The sequence below is a fragment of the Xenopus laevis genome, chromosome 6L (assembly GCF_017654675.1).
Source record: "Xenopus laevis strain J_2021 chromosome 6L, Xenopus_laevis_v10.1, whole genome shotgun sequence".
Taxonomy (NCBI): Eukaryota; Metazoa; Chordata; class Amphibia; order Anura; family Pipidae; genus Xenopus; species Xenopus laevis.
Genome location: NC_054381.1, coordinates 24,072,699 through 24,092,559, shown reverse-complemented (window position 1 = coordinate 24,092,559; position 19,861 = coordinate 24,072,699). Strand labels below are relative to the sequence as shown.

General features: G+C 40.1%; 1 protein-coding gene across 1 annotated transcript; it reads left to right on the top strand.

Annotated features, from left to right (window-relative positions):
• The first annotated feature begins 68 nt into the window (after positions 1 to 68).
• Positions 69 to 16,961, top strand: rab18.L (RAB18, member RAS oncogene family L homeolog). Its single transcript, XM_041565839.1, has 7 exons — positions 69 to 136; positions 2,575 to 2,624; positions 4,244 to 4,305; positions 9,256 to 9,328; positions 10,689 to 10,807; positions 12,673 to 12,739; positions 14,696 to 16,961. The coding sequence occupies exons 1-7, from the start codon at positions 69 to 71 to the stop codon at positions 14,866 to 14,868; spliced, it is 612 nt and encodes a 203-aa protein (XP_041421773.1). The 3' UTR covers positions 14,869 to 16,961.
• Positions 16,962 to 19,861: the final 2,900 nt, after the last annotated feature.

Below are 19,861 nucleotides of genomic sequence, written 5' to 3'. Positions count from 1 at the left end.
GAGGGAGGTGAAAGGGTCGCGGGAGCGCGCAAATTCGGGACTGCGCGGAAGTAGCCGGCGGTCGCCGAATGGAGAAAGATATTTTGACCACCCTCAAGATCATAATTATCGGGGAGGAGATGGCGGAGGCCTGTGCGTGGGGTATGTGCCTTGCTGGGGACGTGCACAACAGAGTGCCAGCTCTATGCTCCATAGTTATTGTTCAACTACAGCCATCAGCTCTTTATCTCTGTTGTATTGGCCAGGGCCGGAGCAAAGAAGGAAATGCTTAAATAATGACATGATTAGAATATGATTATATAAAGGTATAAGATCACCCAGTAATACAGGGCATGGAACTCATTGGAGGCTTCTACTTTCTGTTTTATACTATAATACTCTGGGCCACACCAGTAAGTGCTGATGACACAATCACTAAGCATTGATAACTGATGACATCACTAAGCATTGATAACTGATGACATCACTAAGCATTGATAACTGATGACATCACTAAGCATTGATAACTGATGACATCACTAAGCATTGATAACTGATGACATCACTAAGCATTGATAACTGATGACATCACTAAGCATTGTTTTTAAACATACATTTTACAGGAATGTCTTGGCTAGGGTTGCCACCTTTTCTGGAAAAAATACCGGCCATCCTATGTATTTATATTTTTTCCTATTAATATCATTGGGATGTGCCATCATTTTTACCGGCCAGGCTGGTAAAAATACAGGCCAGGTGGCAACCCTAGTCTTGGCTCATGTGTATCCTACAGAAACCTATAGCAATTGTAAGAAAAGCAGTGGAAATGCCCTCTCTACTCTATCCATTACATGTCATGATGTCAGCAGAGTGTCTCTTAAGGTGGCCATACACGGATAGATCCGCTCGTTTGGCGATGTCGCCAAACGAGCGGATCTCCCTCCGATATGCCCACCTTGAGGTGGGCAATATCGGGCAGATCCGATCGTGGGCCCTAGGGCCCAACGATCGGATCCTAGCATTCACAAACGGGCGGTCGGATCGCGGGACCGCATCAACTAACAGATGCGGCCGCGATCCGACGGGGTTTTTAAACCCATCCGATCGAGATCTGGCCGACTTTCGGCCAGATCTCGATCGGGGAAGCCCGTCGGGGGCCCCCATACACGGGCCAATAAGCTGCCGACACGGTCTGTCGGCAGCTTTTATCGGCCCGTGTATGGCCACCTTTACACTAGCCACTTGTATTCCTCCCTGCCTCCAGCATGGCTAACCACTGGTCTTCCAGCTGTTTAAAGGGGAGCTTCACCCAAAGAACTGTATTTCTGTATAATGAAAGAAACTGTAATTTGAACTAACTATAATATATAATATAATATATATATATATATATATATATATATATATATATATATATATTTCAGAATGTGGCTTAGCGAAGGCAGTATCCATGTGACTGTTTATATTCTCTGCTTTTCTTGTTCTGACTCCTGAAACAACGTATCAGCTCATTAGCCGACCTGGAGAAAAACAGACTTCTGCTATAGTCAGAATCAGAGAACAGAGATGGACAGACAAATGCTGATTTCTATGAGGGATCACATTTACAGATACAAGGGCTTAGAGTCTTAAGTCTTCCTTTGCATATGCAAATTAGGATTCGGATCTGCTGAGCAGAAGGATTTGCCAGAATCCTGCTGAAAAAGGCCGAATCCTGAATTCAGTGTATCCCTAGAACATAGTGTTTCACCACATGGGAATTGGTTACTTACCTCCCAGTTCTCAGGCTGCTGGGACTAACACAGTTGGAGTCCTTATTTAGGATACACACCTGAAGTTCTGGAGGGGCTCTTTTCTTTTTATTAGTCAAGTGATGAACACCAACCTTTTTGGCATGATTCTTAGTATTATTATTCTTGCATGAAATCTAAATTTTGAAGTCACTCTCCGCTTCCTGTTTATCCATGCACAATGAAAACAGATTAGCAGCCCAGTGAGAATCCCTCTGTATAGTGAGCCCTTAACAGGCTTCAGTTTGGGGAAGGGAGGGGTTTGTTTATACAGAGGGCTTCATGTGGACCGCTGTTTGTTTCTAAATTTTTCCTGTACAGAAATTAGCAAACAAAGTTGTGTTCAAATTGCGTTACTGTTTATGTTATTTCCAGCTGGACACTAATTACTTTTAACACTAATCTTCCATTCTCTTACACGGCTGAGGCAAGAGATCATGTGCTCTCAGTATTTCCTCTATGGCTGTTTTTGCATCACCATTCATAGTAAAATAATACAGGTATGGGCCCTGGGATTTTCTGGATAATGGATCTTTCTGTAATTTGGCTCTCTATACCTTGTCTACTAAAAAAATCAATTAAGCGTTAATTAAACCCAATAGGATTCATTTACCTCTAGTGAGAATTACGGGTTTCTGGATAACAGATCCTATAGACATTATCAGCCTTTCTACCCATTCAGTGAGTTTGATTCTCAGACACAGTTACAGAAGAGATGATTAGAAAGCGCTTTACAACTTGCTGGCACTGTACAAATCAATGATGACGACAAGAAAGTTGAACTGTTTTGCAATTTTTTTTTCAGCCTTCTGTTGAGGTTTACCGATGATACCTTTGACCCGGAACTTACAATAGGTAAGTTGATTTATTAGCAATAGACCTGTTTTTCTAAATAGTTGCAATTACTTATTTGCTTATCTTAAAATTTGTACAAAAGTATCTTAGTTGCACCTGGTGGCTGGCTTTTTCTGGCTGTCCAGTGCATTGTACATTTCTGTACAAATGCGCGACTGCGGGTTGAGCTGCCAAAAGCGGGACAATTGGGAGGTAGTGATGTGCCTTTTTTCCTGACCCGCACCCGCCCTCCCTCCGCCCACCTTCCCTCCGCCCACCTTCTGCCTTCCCTTAATAGACCAGCACCGCCCCACCGATGATGTCACAAAAGGGGCTGGGTGAGCAGGCACGTGGCTATAAATCCAGAAGCCTGCAGTTGAAGGTGGCAGGCGGTCAGAGCAAGAGAAAAAGCTCGACCCGGACCCGCCTGCTAGTGATGTGCGGGTCAAGGTTTTCCTGACCTACACCCGACCCTAACATGCCCTGCTCCAGCCCGCGTCCGCCAGCACCCGCGCTTCCGGGGTCCTTTTATAGACCCGCACACCGATGACGTCACAATGACATCACAAAAGGGGCGGGACGAGCAGACGCGAGACTATAAAACCCGAACCCGGAAGCTGGCATTTGAAGGTGGCTGGGAGAGCAGAAGAAGAGCGACCCGACCTGCGGGTCCCGCGGGTATCAGTTCGGCCTGCACATCACTACCGCCTGCCACCCACAAAGGGAGGTGCAAGGTCGGCCTGCATATCACTATTGGGAGGTATGTCCTATGTGTCTACTTTACCTTTTGTTCGCCTTTGAGTTAACTTTTAGTATGATGTAGAGAGTGATAGTCTGAGACAATTTGCATTTGGTTTTCATTTTTTATTATTTAAGGTTTTTGAGTTATTTAGCTTTTTATTCAGCAGCTCTCCTAATTGCTATTCAAACAATCTGGTTGCTAGAGTCCAACTCCCCCTAGCAACCATGCACTGATTTGAACAAGAGACTGGAACAGGAGAGGTCTGAATAGAAAGATAAGTAATACAAAGTAGCAATAACAATACATTTTGTAGCCGTACAGAGCATTTGTTTTTAGATAGGGTCAGTGACCCCTATTTGAAAGCTGGAAAGTGTTTGAAGAAAAAGGTAAATAATTAAAACACTGTTAAAAATAAATAAATAATGAAGTCCAATTGAAAAGTTGCTTAGAATTGGCCATTCTATTACATACTAAAAGTTTACTGAAAGGTGAACCACCCCTTTAATTTAGACTCATTCTTGAGATTTCACAGATTTCTTCATGTACTCCCAAACACAAAGCATCAAGCCACGGTATATATATCTGCATTAGGGATGGGCGAATTTTTTTGCCTTGTTTCGCCGAAAAAATGACGCCCATAGACTTGTATGGCGTCGTGTGTCAAAATAAAAAGACGCGCGTCAAAAACAATTTTCACCGCGCGACAACATGTTTTTGACACCCATAGACTTTAATGGGCGTCGGCGACATTTCGTCGGCAGGGAATTTTTGAAGAAACGGGTCAAATTCGCCCATCCCTAATCTGCATAGAATTCATACAGTGACACACACACACACAAATGAATATACTGTATGTAAAATTGTTTAAACATGTGCTTATAACTGTCTTCAATTTTAGGTGTTGACTTTAAAGTGAAAACAATCTCTGTAGATGGCAATAAAGCAAAGCTTGCAATATGGGTAAGTCTGCATTGTAGAATCAATATGACTAATGTATTTTCAAGGAAGGACTTTAGGGAAACTTTGCCTTTCCAGTCTCCCAGGCAGATTCTTACTGATACTGTCATGGGGAAAAAAAATGAATCAGTTAATAGTGCTGCTCCAGCAGAATTCTGCACTGAAATCCATTTCTCAAAAGAGAAAACAGATGTTTCTATATTCAGTTTTGAAATCTGACATGGGGCTAGACATTTTGTCAATTTCCCAGCTGCCCCAAGTCATGTGACTTTTGCTCTGATAAACTTCAATCACTCTTTACTGCTGTGCTGCAAGTTGGAGTGATATCACCCCATCCCTTTCCCCCCCCAGCAGCCAAACAAAAGAACAATGGGAAGGTAACCAGATAGCAGCTCCCTAACACAAGATAACAGCTGCCTGGTAGATCTAAGAACAAAACTCAATAGTAAAAAACCATGTCCCCCTGAGACACATTCAGTTACATTGAGAAGGAAAAACAGCAGCCTGCCAGAAAGCATTTCTCTTCTAAAGTGCAGGTACAAGTCACATGACCAGGGGCAGCTGGGAAATTGACAAAATGTCTAGCCCCATGTCAGATTTCAAAATTGAATATAAAAAAATCTGTTTGCACTTTTGAGAAATGGATTTCAGTGCAGAATTCTGCTGGAGTAGCACTATTAACTGATTCATTTTGAAAAAAACATGTTTTCCGATGACAGGATCCCTTTAAGCTTTTGCTTATATGTAGACAGGACAGGGATGCTGGGTGGGTTTCTGTTGTGCTACTTCATATTCTTAATAGGAACTTTACCATTATAATATTAATATGAAAACCGCATTGTATGTTTTATTATGCACCTGGTTTTTAGCACACCCCCAAGTGAGTGTATTTACTGACCTGAAACCCCAGGCCAGTGCTCTTATCAGCAGAAAACTGCACCGGCAGGTAAGTAAATACAATCACTTGAAGGTGCCTACATTTTGGAAAATGACTTTCCTTCTCCTTTAATCAACCATCCACCCTCTGCTATAAGTGCAATGGCAACTATGATACTGATATTTCAGTCAGGGCTCATAATATTCAGCTATCTCTTCTGTTTTTTAATTCGATGGTCGAATTTCGAAGTTTTTTGTACTTCGAAATTCGACCCTTGATAAATCTGCCCCTAAGTGTCTGGGCTTGCACCCTCTTTTGTGCTTTTTATTACCAACACTGTACCCAGTTTCAACAATATTTATTGCTTGGGATTTTAAAACAAGGCAATTGCCTTTCTTCCTTCTTACACTTTATCAGACTGTATCTTCCTGACTGGGTTTAGCTTTCACTACAAATAAAAGAAGTACAGGTATAGGATCCGTTACCTGGAAACCCATTATCCAGAAAGCTCTGAATTATGGAAAGGCCGTCTCTCATAGACTCCATTTCATCTAAATAATCCAAATTATTTAAAATGATTTCCTTTTTCTCTGTAATTATAAAATAGTACCTTGTGCTTTATCCCAACTAAGATATAATTAATCCTTATTGGAAGCAAAACCAGCCTATTGGGTTTATTTAATGTTAAAATGATTTTCTAGCAGACTAAGTGTCGGACTGGCCCACCGGGATACCAGGAAAACTCCCGGTGGGCCCAGGGGTCAGTGGGTCTCTTGCTTTTAACCATGTGGCCCATTTCATGGTCATTCCCTATTTCGTAGGCTTAATAATGGAAGAATAGAGTATAGTAAGTAGATACTAGAGAGGTACATTTCCTGAAGAAAATGTGAGTGGTGCTTGCCGTGGCAAAACTCAGGCCCAAATCTGATTGGCTGTTGTTGCCCCGCCCCTTTTTTCCTAATTGTGAACCACAGTCACTCAGTGACTAACATACCAAAGTTTGGGAATGCTGTCATTTAATGTGTAAAAATGGCAGCATTTCTATTTTTTTCTATTGAAAATCAATGAATGAAATTTGATTGGTTGTTGGTGGCTCCGCCCACTTTTTCTAAACTTGAAGTGGAAACCCCCAGCGACCACATTTGTGATATTCAAGGTCCCTGACATCAATACTGAGAGAATGGCAGCCTTCTTAATTTTTCCCATTAAAACCAATCAAAGAAATCTGATTGGTTGGTTTTGGCTCCACCCACTTTTCTTAATTTTAATCCCAGTCCCCCAGTGACCAACTGTGCCAACTTTGAGGACCCTGCCATTAACCGTCTAAGAGCGGCAGCAGTTTAAAATTTTCCTATTTAATTGAATGGCTGAAATTTGATTGGCTGTTGTAGACTCCGCCCACTTTTTGTAAATTTTGGCTGCAGTCACCCAGTGACCCACGGTGCCAAGTTTGGGAGCTCTGGCTTTATTACTGTGAGAATTACAGCTGTTTACATTTTCTCATTGAAGTCAATAGGGAAAATCTGATTGGTTGTTTGCGGCTCCGCTCACTTTTTTGGGTTCCCAAAATAGGACAGAAAAGTCACAACACCCCATTCCCGAATAAACTGAACGGTTTGACACCTCATTCATGGGTCTGCGACAAACTAATTATTCGATAAATTCCCCATTATAAGTCAATGGGGCAAATTTGGGGACCTCTCCTGCCCCGGGGGTAAAACTTATACCCTCGTGTGGGGTATCATCTGACACAGGTCGCAAACCTCTTCAAATGTGGTAAATTTAACGTTTCTACAAGATTCCCTCTCTGCGCTAGAATCCGTCAAAAGTTGGCCTCAATGTTAAACTATGGGACTTTTCGGGGTGGTTAATTGCCCCCGCAAGGGGCAATTAACCACCCACCCCTTAGAAAAGTCATACCACCCCATTCCCGATTAAGCCGCACGATTTGACACCTCATTCATGGGTCTAGGACAAACGGTGCGGGACTAGTTACGCGCCAAACTTTCATACGGAAGAAGAATACTAATAAGTTTGCAAGATAACAGTAGTGATGCTTTGCTTCGCAAGCACCACTAATAAAAGACTAGGAGAATAAAGAGGTTAAGTGAAGAGAGAAGAAATAATATTTGGAAAGTGGTCCCACGGTCTGAGGTTTTCTGGTGGGCCCTTGGCATCCCAGTCCGACACTGAGCAGACTTAAGGTATAAAGATCCAAATTACGGAAAGCTCCATTATCTGCAAAATCCCAGGTCCCGAGCATTCTGGATAACGGGTCCCATACTTGTAGTGAAAAATAAGACTGCCTCCAACTTAGCCAGTTACACAGCAGAGAGGTTTGACATGTTACATTCTGCAAACGAATGAAGGCATTAAGTGTTCACAAATATAGTTTTCACATGGGAGTATCATGTAGATCTTTCTTTCTCTTTGCAGCCGTGTATCTTTTCTACTGTCATGATTAAAGTAGGAACGAATTAAAGGGGACAAATACTCTGCATATAACAGTGTCAAATTGCTCCTCAATTGATATAATTGTTTATATCATTTCAACACTGCTAATATAATGAATGTATAACTGGAGCATCCCCTAGGGTGGGGCGGTCCCCCAAATTTTTTTTTTTATATTTTTTTTTTTTACCTGTGAGCAACATTCAGATAAAAAAAGAGTTGTGTAAAAATGTTCCTGGGTGGTGCAAAAAAAGTGTTTAAATTGACCATTTTAAAGTCCCTAAGTGGACTGCCAGCCACTGTTTATTTTTATACAACCAAAACTTGCCTCCAAGCCAGGAATTAAAAAATAAGCACCTGCTTTAAAGAGGTGGTTCACCTTTGAGTTAGCTTTTAGTATGTATTAGAATGGTTAATTCTAAGCAATTTTTCAATTGGCCTTAATTTTCTCTTGTTATAGTTTAGTTATAGATAGTTTTTGGATTATTTGCCTTCTTTTTCTGACTCTTTCCAGCTTTCAAATGGGGTCACTGACCCCATCTAAAAACAAATGCTCCGTAAGGCTACAAATGTATAGTTATTGTTACTTTCTATTACTCATCTTTCTATTAAAGGGTAAATAAACCTTTAAAATAAGTGAATGTAAAACTGACGAGAGTGCTATTTTAAGTACTTTTGTAATTATTTCTTTTGTTTTTATTCCAAGATATTAAGGGATACATGTGCTGTTAATATGAATGAATTTTATTACAACAGCGCCACCTGCTGGTCAGTTTCTGACCGGTCTGACCACCAAGTAGTCAAGGAATTTGTCCGGAGAAAGAGGCTGCTCTGATGTTCTTCTGCTTAGGAATAAAATTAGAAACCTTTCTCATATCTTTCCTAAGCAGAAGAACATCAGAGCAGCCTCTTTCTTTCTCCTGACAACTTCCTTGACTACTTGGTGGTCAGACTGGTGGGAAACTGACCAGCAGTACACATATCCCTTAATATCTTGGAATAAAAACAAAAGAAATAATGAATGTACATTACAAAAGTGCTTAGAATAGTCCCATCATCACTTTTACATTCACTTATCTGAAACGTTTACTTATCCTTTAAGGCCCTCGCCTATTCGTACTCCAGTATTTTATTCAAATCAATGCATGGTTACTGGGGTAATTTGGACTGCTGAAATTGCAAACTAGAGAGCTGCTTAATAAATAGCTAAATAACTAAAAAAAAACCCACAAATAATAAAAAATGAAAACCAATTGGCGACTGGGAGCAACATCCAAGTGGTTGGTGAGCAATATGTTTCCAGTCGTCCAGAGCCACAACTCCTCATCACTTCCTTCTCTTCCGGATGCAACGATACAGAGTTGATGTTTGGGCCCCCTCAAATTCTGCCTGTGATCAGCCCGTGGGTCAGAGTCGGTCATAGTGTATTTTTCTGGACTGAATCTGTTGTTTCGTTAGGTGTTGCCTTTTCTTGAACAGATGTATAATAATGCCATATACCAGTGCTGTTACTTGCTTTTCCCAGTAGATGGCGATGCTGCCCAGGAAAACATTTCAGCTTCTTATTGTAATATTCTGAAGCTTTGAATATTTACATGATTCTTTTTTTGTGTGGTATCGTATAGGACACTGTAGCACAGGAACGCTTCCGAACCCTAACGCCCAGTTATTACCGGGGTGCACAAGGTGTTATATTGGGTAAGTAAATATAGTCATCTGATATCTTTTATATTTTTCCCCAAACTATTATGGATTTTACTCTTCCCCTAAGTGAAAATTAGGTTGGATTCTTAATTTAAGTGACATTATTATCAAATAAAATCAAATGTTTATTTGTGTCCATTCAAACAAATGGGAGATGCAATGCAGATTACTGAGGCATCACTAACAATCCCTGCCTATCGGCTCCAATATCTGCCATAGGCAGTAGGTTTGTTTTTGCTGCTATTGCGTTCCCTACCTGCAATAGCATCTCATTCAAAGTGTGTCCCCTAAAGCTAAATATATACAGATATGGGACATGGTATCCAGAATGCTCAGAACCTGGTGTGTTCCAAATAACGGATCGTTCCGTAATTTGGATCGTCATACCTTAAGTCTACTAGAAAACCATTAAATAAACCAAATAAGCTGGCTTTCAATAAGGAATCATTATATTTCAGTTCAGATCAAGTACAAGGTACCGTTTTATTATCACAGAGAAAAAGCAAATCATTTTTAAAAATTTGGATTATTTGTTTATAATGGAGTCTATGGGTAATTTGGAGCATTCTGGAGAAGGGGTTTCCGGATAACGGATCCCATACCTGTAGTACATTTAGCATCAACAAATTCAGATCAAGATGCTGTCTTGAAGCAATTATTTACACTATGTCACTGCAGTATTAATAAGGAGACAACAAGGTTCCACTTTTAAAAAATGTAACTTTTTTTTTACATGGGTATATTTAGTAACAGAAAAATCAGCACTAATCAAAAGTGCATAGAAAAAAAACATTTTTTTAAAGGGTAAATTTCCATGTTGGTATCCCTTCAGGCATTCATGTGTACATATTAATTAGGGATACACCGAAGCAGGATTCGGATTCGGCCGAATCCTTCTGCCCGGCCGAATCAATTCCTAATTTTCATCTGCAAATTAGGGGCAGGGAGGGGAATCGCGTGGCTTTTTGTCACAACACAAAGAAGTAAAAAAATGTTTGCATATGCAAATTAGGATTCAGTTCGGTATTCGCCCGAATCTTTCGCAAAGGATTCGGGTGTTCGGCTGAATCTTTCGCGAAGGATTCGGGGTGCGGCCGAATCTTTCATGAAGGATTCAGGGTTCAGCCGAATCCAAAATAGTAGATTTGGTGCATCCCTAGTATTAATATATGCATTGTCAATGCTTGCGGATGTGTAACTGAAAGTAAGATCCTTTGTTGTAAGTTTTGTTTTATGCAGCAATATTCATTCAGACAAGCTATTTCTGTTATCCCTTCAGTTCTTTATTTATTGGCTTCTAATAAACTTAAAAACACAGGATTATGTTTAAGGAAAGGTCATTTCTGTGTTGCAGTGTATGATGTGACTCGGAGGGATACGTTCACGAGGCTGGACAACTGGTTAAATGAGCTGGAGACCTATTGCACAAGAAATGACATTGTTAAGATGCTGGTTGGAAATAAGATAGACAAGGTAAGGAGCGGCTTATGTATTGATCCAATGTAAGGTTTGTTACCACTTTATTCTCTGTTTATTTTTCATTTCTCTTCCTGCAATCCTAGCATTATAGGAACAGTATCACCAAAAAAATTAAAGTGTTTTAAAGTAATGAAAATATCATGTAGTGTTGCCCTGCACTGGTAAAACTGATGTGTTTGCTTCAGAAACACTACTATAGTTCATATAAACAAGCTGCTGTGTAGCAATGGTGGAAATTTAAATAAAGTCTATATGGCACAGGTTAAATAGTGGATAACAGATAACACCATCATGTTCTACAGAGCTTATCTGCTGTGTAACCTGAGCCTTTTCTCCTTTGAATGGCTGCCCCCATTGCTACACAGCAGCTTATTTATATAAACAATAGTAGTGTTTCTGAAGCAAACACAGCTGCAACACTGCATTATATTTTTATTCCTTTAAAACACTTTCATTTTTGGATGTTACTGTTCATTTAAGGTAGCATATTTAATGCCAATCCAGTGTACTGAACCAAAAATTTTAATAATTAAAAAAAAACCCCAGAGCAATTACAGTTTATCCTAGTATTCTACTGCGGAAAACACATCCCAAAAATAATTCAGGTCTGACTTTAACACTTTCTTCTGTGCAAAATTATGAAAAGGTTTTGATACTGACCACATAATATGTTATTTGGGTAAGTTTAATATATGGGTTTGGATTTGCTTTTGCAGAGCGTAAAAACATGCTTAATTTATTTCGTATACAGTAGGATCTATCCGGAGTGCTTGGGACACAGGGTCTCCCGCAAACGTGATATTTCTGTCATTTAAATCTTCTACCAATCATTTACACATTGAATAAAACAAATTGATGCAGATTAGTTAGGGTCAGGTACAAGGTAAATAATTTTTATTATGAGAGAACAAGGACACTACTGAAATAGAGAAAGTCCAGAGTAGGGCAAAAAAGCTAATAATGGGTATTGAAGCTCTCATGAGGGAAGACCGGCCACGTTTTATATACATTAAAAAAGAGGTGCTTGACTGGAGATATAATGAAGGGGAAGTAGGAGTAACATGTTCTTATCATTTAAAGGGATTCTGTCATGATTTTTAAGGTGTTGTTTTTATTTCTAAATGACACTGTTTACACTGCAAATAATTCACTCTACAATATAAAATTTCATTCCTGAACCAGCAAGTCTATTTTTTTAGTTGTTATATTTGTGTGTAGGTGCATCTCAGGTCATTTTGCCTGGTCATGTGCTTTCAGAAAGAGCCGGCACTTTAGGATGGAACTGCTTTCTGGCAGGCTGTTGTTTCTACTACTCAATGTAACTGAATGAGAGGCAGTTGGACCTGGATTTTTACTATTAAGTGTTATTCTTATATCTATAAGGGGGCTGTTATCTGGTTAACTTCATTTTGTTCTGTTGTTAGGCTGCTGGGGGGGGAGGGAGGGGGTGATATCACTCTAACTTGCAGTAAAGAGTGACTGAAGTTTATCAGAGCACAAGTCACATGACCGGGGACACCTGGGAAACTGACAATATGTCTAGCCCCATGTCAGATTTATTAAATATAAAAAGAAATCCGTTTGCTCTTTTGAAAAAACAGATTTCAGTGCAGAAGTCTGCTGGAACAGCACTATTGACGGATGTGTTTAGAAAAAAACATATTTTTATGACCGTATCCCTTTAAAAACCTTCTAATGAAACTTTTAAACTTAATGGACTTAATGCCTTTTTTTCTTCAACTGCTAAAAATCTCAACATTATGCTGGACCGTAGAAACTCCCGATGTAGGTGCCAGCTGCTTATGATTTTCATGTGTATTATGATAAGCTTTGACATGTTTTATTTTTTTTTATTAAAGGAAAATCGGGAAGTAGATCGAAATGAGGGACTGAAGTTTGCCACGAAACATTCGATGTTGTATATAGGTAAATTTGACCCAAATCTTCATCTCAAAGCTTAATCCTTTCCTGAAATGTTTGTTTGTTAGGCCTCCTCCACCCTGTAGCTGAGCTGGATGAAGCTGAATGGCATGTCAAATGTGGTTAGAAGTACTTCTGTGTTGCCATCTGTTGAGATCCGTCCAAGCCATGTTGCACTGTTTAACTTTGTCGGTCACTTGGCATACACTGTTTCATGTGATTTATCAGCCTCTTATCTTCTATCTATCTTAACTTCCATAAGCAGTCCTATTTTCCACACGGCATTCTGTAGCTGGCTTCCTTGCTACTTGTTTCTGGCTCATTTCTGTGCATTATGCACGCTTCCTTTCATGTAAACAAATAAAATAAAAACCAGAAGAATTGTTAGATTTTACATTGTACACCCTCATGTGAAAACGTTTGCCACACAGCCATTTGGGATTCCCTTTGTCCTCTAAGGCTAGGGCCACATGGGGCTGAAATCAGCTATCGGAACATCTTCCCATATATACTGACAACGTCTTCCCATATCTACTGACAACGTCTTCCCATATCTACTGACAACGGTCTTCCCATATCTACTGACAACGTCTTCCCATATCTACTGACAACGTCTTCCCATATCTACTGACAACGTCTTCCCATATCTACTGACAATGTCTTCCCATATCTACTGGCAACGTCTTCCCATATCTACTGGCAACGTCTTTCCATATCGACTGACAACGTCTTCCCATATCGACTGACGGCTTCTTCCCATATCGACTGACGGCTTCTTCCCATATCGACTGACGGCTTCTTCCCATATCGACTGACGACTTCTTCCCATATCAACTGACGGCTTCTTCCCATATCGACTGACGGCTTCTTCCCATATCGACTGACGGCTTCTTCCCATATCGACTGACGGCTTCTTCCCATATCGACTGACGGCTTCCTCCCATATCGACTGACAACGTCTTCCCATATCTACTGACAACATCTTTCCATGTCGACTGACGGCTTCTTCCCATATCTACTGACAGCGTCTTCCCATATCTACTGGCAGCGTCTTCCCATATCTACTGACAACGTCTTCCCATATCTACTGACAAAGTCTTCCCATGTCGAATGACTGCATCTTTTCCATATCTACTGACAACATCTTTCCATTTGCTTCCTGAAAGAGCATTTACATTTCAGTCTGGTTTACTAAGGAACTTTCAGGACAATCTTTGAGATTTAGAGTAATATACTCTTGTCTTCATGGGGAATAGAAATGGAAGTCTTAAAGGAGATGGTTCACCTTTAAGTTAACTTTTAGTATGTTACAGAATGACTAATTCTAAGCAACTTTTTTGGCCTTCTTTTTTTATATTTTCTTATGACTTTTTCCAGCGTTTAAATGAGGGTCACTGACCCCATCTAAAAAACAATGCTCTCTAAAGGCTACAAATGCATTGTTATTGCTACTTTTTATTACTATTCAGGTCCTCTCCTATTCATATTCCTGTCTCTTATTCAAATCAGTGCATGGTTGCTAGGGTAATTTGGACTCTAGCAACCAGATTGCTGAAATTGCAAATTGGAGAGCCGCTGAATAAAAACTGAAATAACTCAAAAACCACAGATAATAAAAAATGAAAACCAATTGCAAATTGTCTCTGAATATCACTTTCTACATCATAAAAGTTAATTTAAAAGTGAACAACCCCTTTAAGAGATGGGCGTTTGATTGGTGCCTTTCTCATTGAAAGACTCTTGGGTGATGCAAACACCCATGTGCCATAACCTTTTTCCCCCCCATTTTAAGCAAGATGGTATAGGGGTATATATATATATATATATATATATATATAGGGTATATAGATATAGATAGATGGATAGATATAGATTCGTTTGTGCAGATTATTCCTCCTCTGGTTAATGGGGATAGCAATGTTTTCCGCAGAGCATTCTAAGCTCTATCTTGTTTTCTTTCAGAGGCCAGTGCAAAAACCAGAGATGGAGTACAATGTGCATTCGAAGAACTTGTTGAAAAGATTATCCAGACTCCTGGACTATGGGAAAGTGAGACAAACAGAGGAGTTCGATTGTCTAGTGAAGATGGTGGTGGCACAAGAGGGTTGTGTGCTGGATACTGCTCAGTACAGTAGAATAGGTCATCCTTGGATCTTCCTATTAAACCAAGCAGTGATAGCCGTTTCTGTATATATCCTGTATCACCCCTATATATGGGTTTGCACATATTTGTTTGTAACCTAAAGAAACAAATATTTGTAGAACATTGTTGGGAAACTGTCTTTCCAGAGGAATTCTAAGCATGAAAAAGAGTTTATTTTATTTTTTGTCAGTGGCATGAACAATATTCTGCCTTAGCAAATGCAGCAACAGAAACACCATATTCATGGTAGGTTTTTAATCTCTTTCTTAATGACACTACACTGTTCTAAAATATATGTGTGACTTATCTCCTGTTCTATATTCTGCTGTATATTACCGCTGCACTCATGGGCCTTCTCCATCGTTCACCTGAAGCATGTCTGTACATCTTACTGAAGCATATGTCTGTTTCTCCCTGACAGCAAGCCACGTAGCTACAAGAAAGTGCAGTCTATGCCTGTAAACACTGTATTATACCGCTGGCACTTGGGGGCTCGTATGACGCCCATCATTGGACTACTTTTGGTCTTCAGCACAAAGTCGTTGACACCTTCATGCTAAAACTCCATGTTTGGCCCTGGTTGTACAATTTTAACTCTTGTATCAAATGTGAAATATTAAATTGTAATATTTCGGAGGCACTTTGTCATGAGCGTTTAGTGCTTGCTAATCCGTATATAGTAAAGAAGTTGCAAGAATTCAGTAGCTGTATGCTTCATATGAAGCTGCCCAAAGAACCGATTGTTCGAATCCACGAACGATCGGACTTCCCCATCTCCCGACCTGCCACTAACCATTCAGATCAAATAAAGTAGTAAAAGAACAGATCAGCCGATGTTCTGCCCCTGATGAAATTTCTGTCTGACAAAAGCTGGTGACAGTCTCTCACTGAAAATCGTACGATCGGCAATACACGCAGAGATATTATCAGCAGCCGACAGAAATCTTTTAACCTGTCCGATCGAACAAATGACCGATCACCGCCGGACGAAAAATGTCGGGACTCTCCACACACGGTTCCGAAAATCGGATCTTTGCGTCTATGGCCAGCTTAACGCTTCAGCAAGCGCTGCCTGGAAAAAAAACGGTATCCACCTAACTATCAAGGAGGCTGATTTACAAATTGTACCTGTGTGTTTACTCTTCAACAATGAAATCTTTGCTTTTGTTTTTTTCCTCAAACTTTTTAGCTTTTTATTATGGAATTCCTTTTGTATCATCCAGTATTGTGTGTGGCAACCTATTTTCAGCCTTGCCTATTGCTGGAAAGGTTTACAGATAATCATGAACTATTTATGTAACATAAGTATATATATATATATTACTTACATTTTAATGACAATATTTTTACTTACTTTATAGGCACTTTTGCCTAAGATGATTCCTTTAGGTTCATCCTTTCTGGCACACAGTCTATATTTGGGGGTGCCAAATGTTAGGTTCTTTCTTCTCGCGGCTGCACGTGCGCATTAGAGTAAAAGCTGAACTGAAAAGTTGGCTTTTCTATTCTACTGTGTATGCGTCTGCCCCGGGAAATTTGAAGAAAGAAGAAGCCGGAAGAGAAGTGTTCTGTGGTGCTCACTGGTATAACCCTGGGCCGGTGCAGTTTTCTGCTGATAGGCCAGGCTTTCAGGTAAGTAAATATAATCACTTGGGGGTGCCTAACATTTTGCACCTCCAAATGCTAAACGATTTTCCTTCTCCTTTAAGGACATTTGCCATGGCTTGGAGCATCACCTTGCAGTTGTAGATGTCACATTGTCCTATGGACACCAGTAGATATATCTATTATCCATGATGCATCTTTATGGGTTTAGTCTGCTGCCTCATTAGGTGCATGCAAAAAAAGCACAATATAAAACTACATTCACAAAATAACATTCATTGGACCAATACAATATTGTTTTATTCTTAGTTTCTCTGGTGGCTCTCCTGGACTGAAACATTACAATAAATTAAACTTTCCAATTACAATGTGTCTGTATGAAATGCCATTTGTGAAATAATGTTATAAACCCGATTTGTTCTTAAAAACCAGGATGTTTTGTTCTAATAAATAGTCGCAGTTACAGATGTGTTACCTTTCCCATTGAGTTCATACCTCTTCTTTTTGGGGGCTGAAATCCCCTTACATAACATTTATATAAAAGTTTCGGAGTTGTCTTTAAAGGAACAGTAACACCAGAACAAGAAAGTGTTTTAAAGTAATGAAAATATTATGTAGTATTGCACTGAACTGGTAAAACTGTGTGTGTTTGCTTTAGAAACTCTACTATAGTTTATATAAAGAAGCTTCTGTGTAGCCATGGGGGCAGCCATTGAAGCTGGAAATAAAGAGAAAAGGCACAGGATACACGGCAGATAACAGATAAGCTCTGTAGTATATAATGGGATTCTTCAGAACTTATCAGTTATCTACTGTGTATCCTGTGCTTGAATGGCTGCTCTTATGGCTACATAGCAACTTGTTTATATAAACTATAGTAGTGTTTCTGAAGCAAATACACCTGTTTTACCAGTGCAGGGCAACACTACATTATATTGTCCTTCCTTTAAAACACATTCATTTTTTGCTGTTACTGTTCCTTTAAAAGGATTATGTCACAAAATTTTTACAAAAGGCATCGGTTAATAGCTCTCCTCCAGCAGAACCCTACAATGAAATCCGTTTTTCAGAAAAGCAAACATTTTTATATTTAGGGGTTATTTATCAATGGTCGAGTTGTGTTTTCTCAAAAAAATAAGAGTTTTTTGGGGGTATTTTCTCTAACAAATACTTGAAGTTTTTGGAAAAAAACTCAAGCTTTTCAAGATTTATTATGCCCCGAAGCTGCTAAAAGCTTGAATCCGAAAATACTCCAGCTAAAACCTGTCGACGTCAATGGCAGAGGTCCCTTTAAGCATTTGAAGATGCTTTTTGCCTTCATTTTTGTTACGTGGTTTAAACTTGATAAATTTGAGAATTCAAGGTTTTTTAGCCCATAAAATTGATATATTAGAGTTTTTTTCTCTGATTGCATTCAATCGAGTTTTTTACATTTGGATTTTTTCATAAATAAGCAAGCATTTGAGTTTATTCGAGGTACAAAAAACCTCACAAACTCCCTTATTTTGAATCTGGGGCTAGATGTTAGTTTTCCAGATGCCCTCAGTAATGTGATTTGTGCTTTGATAAACTTTACTGCAGCACTGCTAGTTGGAGTGATATCACCCCTCCCCCCCCCAGAGCCTATCCGCAGAACAGTGGGAGGGTAACCGGATAACAGCACCCTGACACCCAAATTTCTAAAAATCTAAGTCCAGCCATCCTCAGTTGTCACACCTTCAGTCATATTGAGTAGGAGAAACAATAGTCCCTCTGAAAGAACTTCCATTGTAAAGTCCTGACTGTTTCTGAAAGCACATGCCCAGGCACAGTAAGATGGCTATCTACACACTAATATCACGGCTAAACAATTAATTTATTGGTTCAATAATAAAATTTTTAATGGTGGAATAAATTGCTTGCAATGTACATAAATCATTGGGACTTCTCCCATTGACTTAGATGCAACCTCGACAGGTCTGAGATGCCGCATTTTTTAATTCAGACTTTTTCATCCTCTGGGTTTAATAAATCCCGAAAAATTTGTGATTTTTTTAAAAGTCCGATTTTTGCATTCGGAGTTTAGTAAATAACCCCCATAGTGTTGGTGAACAAAAGAGCAAAAAAAACCCTTCCAGTACAAACCATACAAAACAAGACATTCTTTAATAATTTATGGTTTTATTGCAGCTTTAAATTAAAAAAAGACTATCCTGATAACTTTTAATCAGTTTCAATCATGTCCGGACTTTTACCTTTACTGTCATTAAAGGAGAAGGAAACCCCAGGGCGCTAAACCCCTCCCCCCCTCCCCTGTGCTGCCCCCCCTCCCTCCTCCCCCCTGGCCTACCTGTCCCCCTGGGCAAATGCCCCTAACTTTTTACTCACCCCTCTGCGCAGGTCCTGTCCACGGAGTACGCAGTCGCCATCTTCTCCCACGCGCGTCTTCTTCCTGCTATGATCTGCGTTTTCTGGCGCATGCGCAGTAGGAACAGGTACCGGTACGGCTCTACTGCGCATGCGCCGAATGTCACGAAGTTTTCCGATTTCACTTCGTGACATTCGGCGCATGCGCAGTAGAGCCGTACCGGTACCTGTTCCTACTGCGCATGCGCCAGAAAACGCTGATCAGAGCAGGAAGAAGACGCGCGTGGGAGAAGATGGCGACTGCGTACTCCGTGGACAGGACCTGCGCAGAGGGGTGAGTAACAAGTTAGGGGCATTTGCCCAGCGGGAGGGGTAGGCCAGGGGGGAGGAGGGAGGGGGGGCAGCACAGGGGAGGGGGGGAGGGGTTTAGCGCCCTGGGGGTTTCCTTCTCCTTTAAAACAAACTTTTAATATATATGCTTCATCCCATAAATACTTTATCCAATTAGAAATGATTTATCATTTCTATAAGCTACTTTCACTATCCCCCTTTTCAAGAATCTGTCTCTCTACATGCAGGCTTTGTGTCACACATGGTTCCAGTGTACAATTCTAGAAAGGGGCGGTCATAGACCAACCTCTCTACAACACAAAACCTGCATGTAAAGAGGTTGCTAGGAGGAGGATAGTGAAGAATATTTTTATTGATAGTACAGAATAGTCTATAATGTCAGTCTAAGGGTTTAAGCTTATACCCTGTAGTATATTTTTGAAAGCCGCCCTTTAAGATTTAGAATTAAATCTCCCTATGAAGTTGGCCATAGTTAACTCTCGTCAGAAGTCGCTTCAGATTCCAGAAGCCAATTCTGCATTCTTTTCAGGACTAACATGGGGCCCTTGTATGTTGTGAACAAGCAACTCATTTAACAGGTTTGCCCGGATTCAAATTTGGAGGCTGAAATCTCAAACCTCGCGTCTTGTTCTTTGAACATCTCATAAATCAACTGGGAAACTTTTGCCATTTTTATGACTGAA

What these genes read in the sequence shown, in the direction of transcription:
- rab18.L (XM_041565839.1), top strand. Translation starts at nt 69, where the DNA reads ATGGAGAAAGATATTTTGACCACCCTCAAGATCATAATTATCGGGGAG. An exon ending in TGACCCGGAACTTACAATAG is followed by an intron (nt 2,625 to 4,243) that starts GTAAGTTGATTT and finishes CTTCAATTTTAG; the next exon opens with GTGTTGACTTTAAAGTGAAA. An exon ending in TTGGAAATAAGATAGACAAG is followed by an intron (nt 10,808 to 12,672) that starts GTAAGGAGCGGC and finishes TTTTTATTAAAG; the next exon opens with GAAAATCGGGAAGTAGATCG.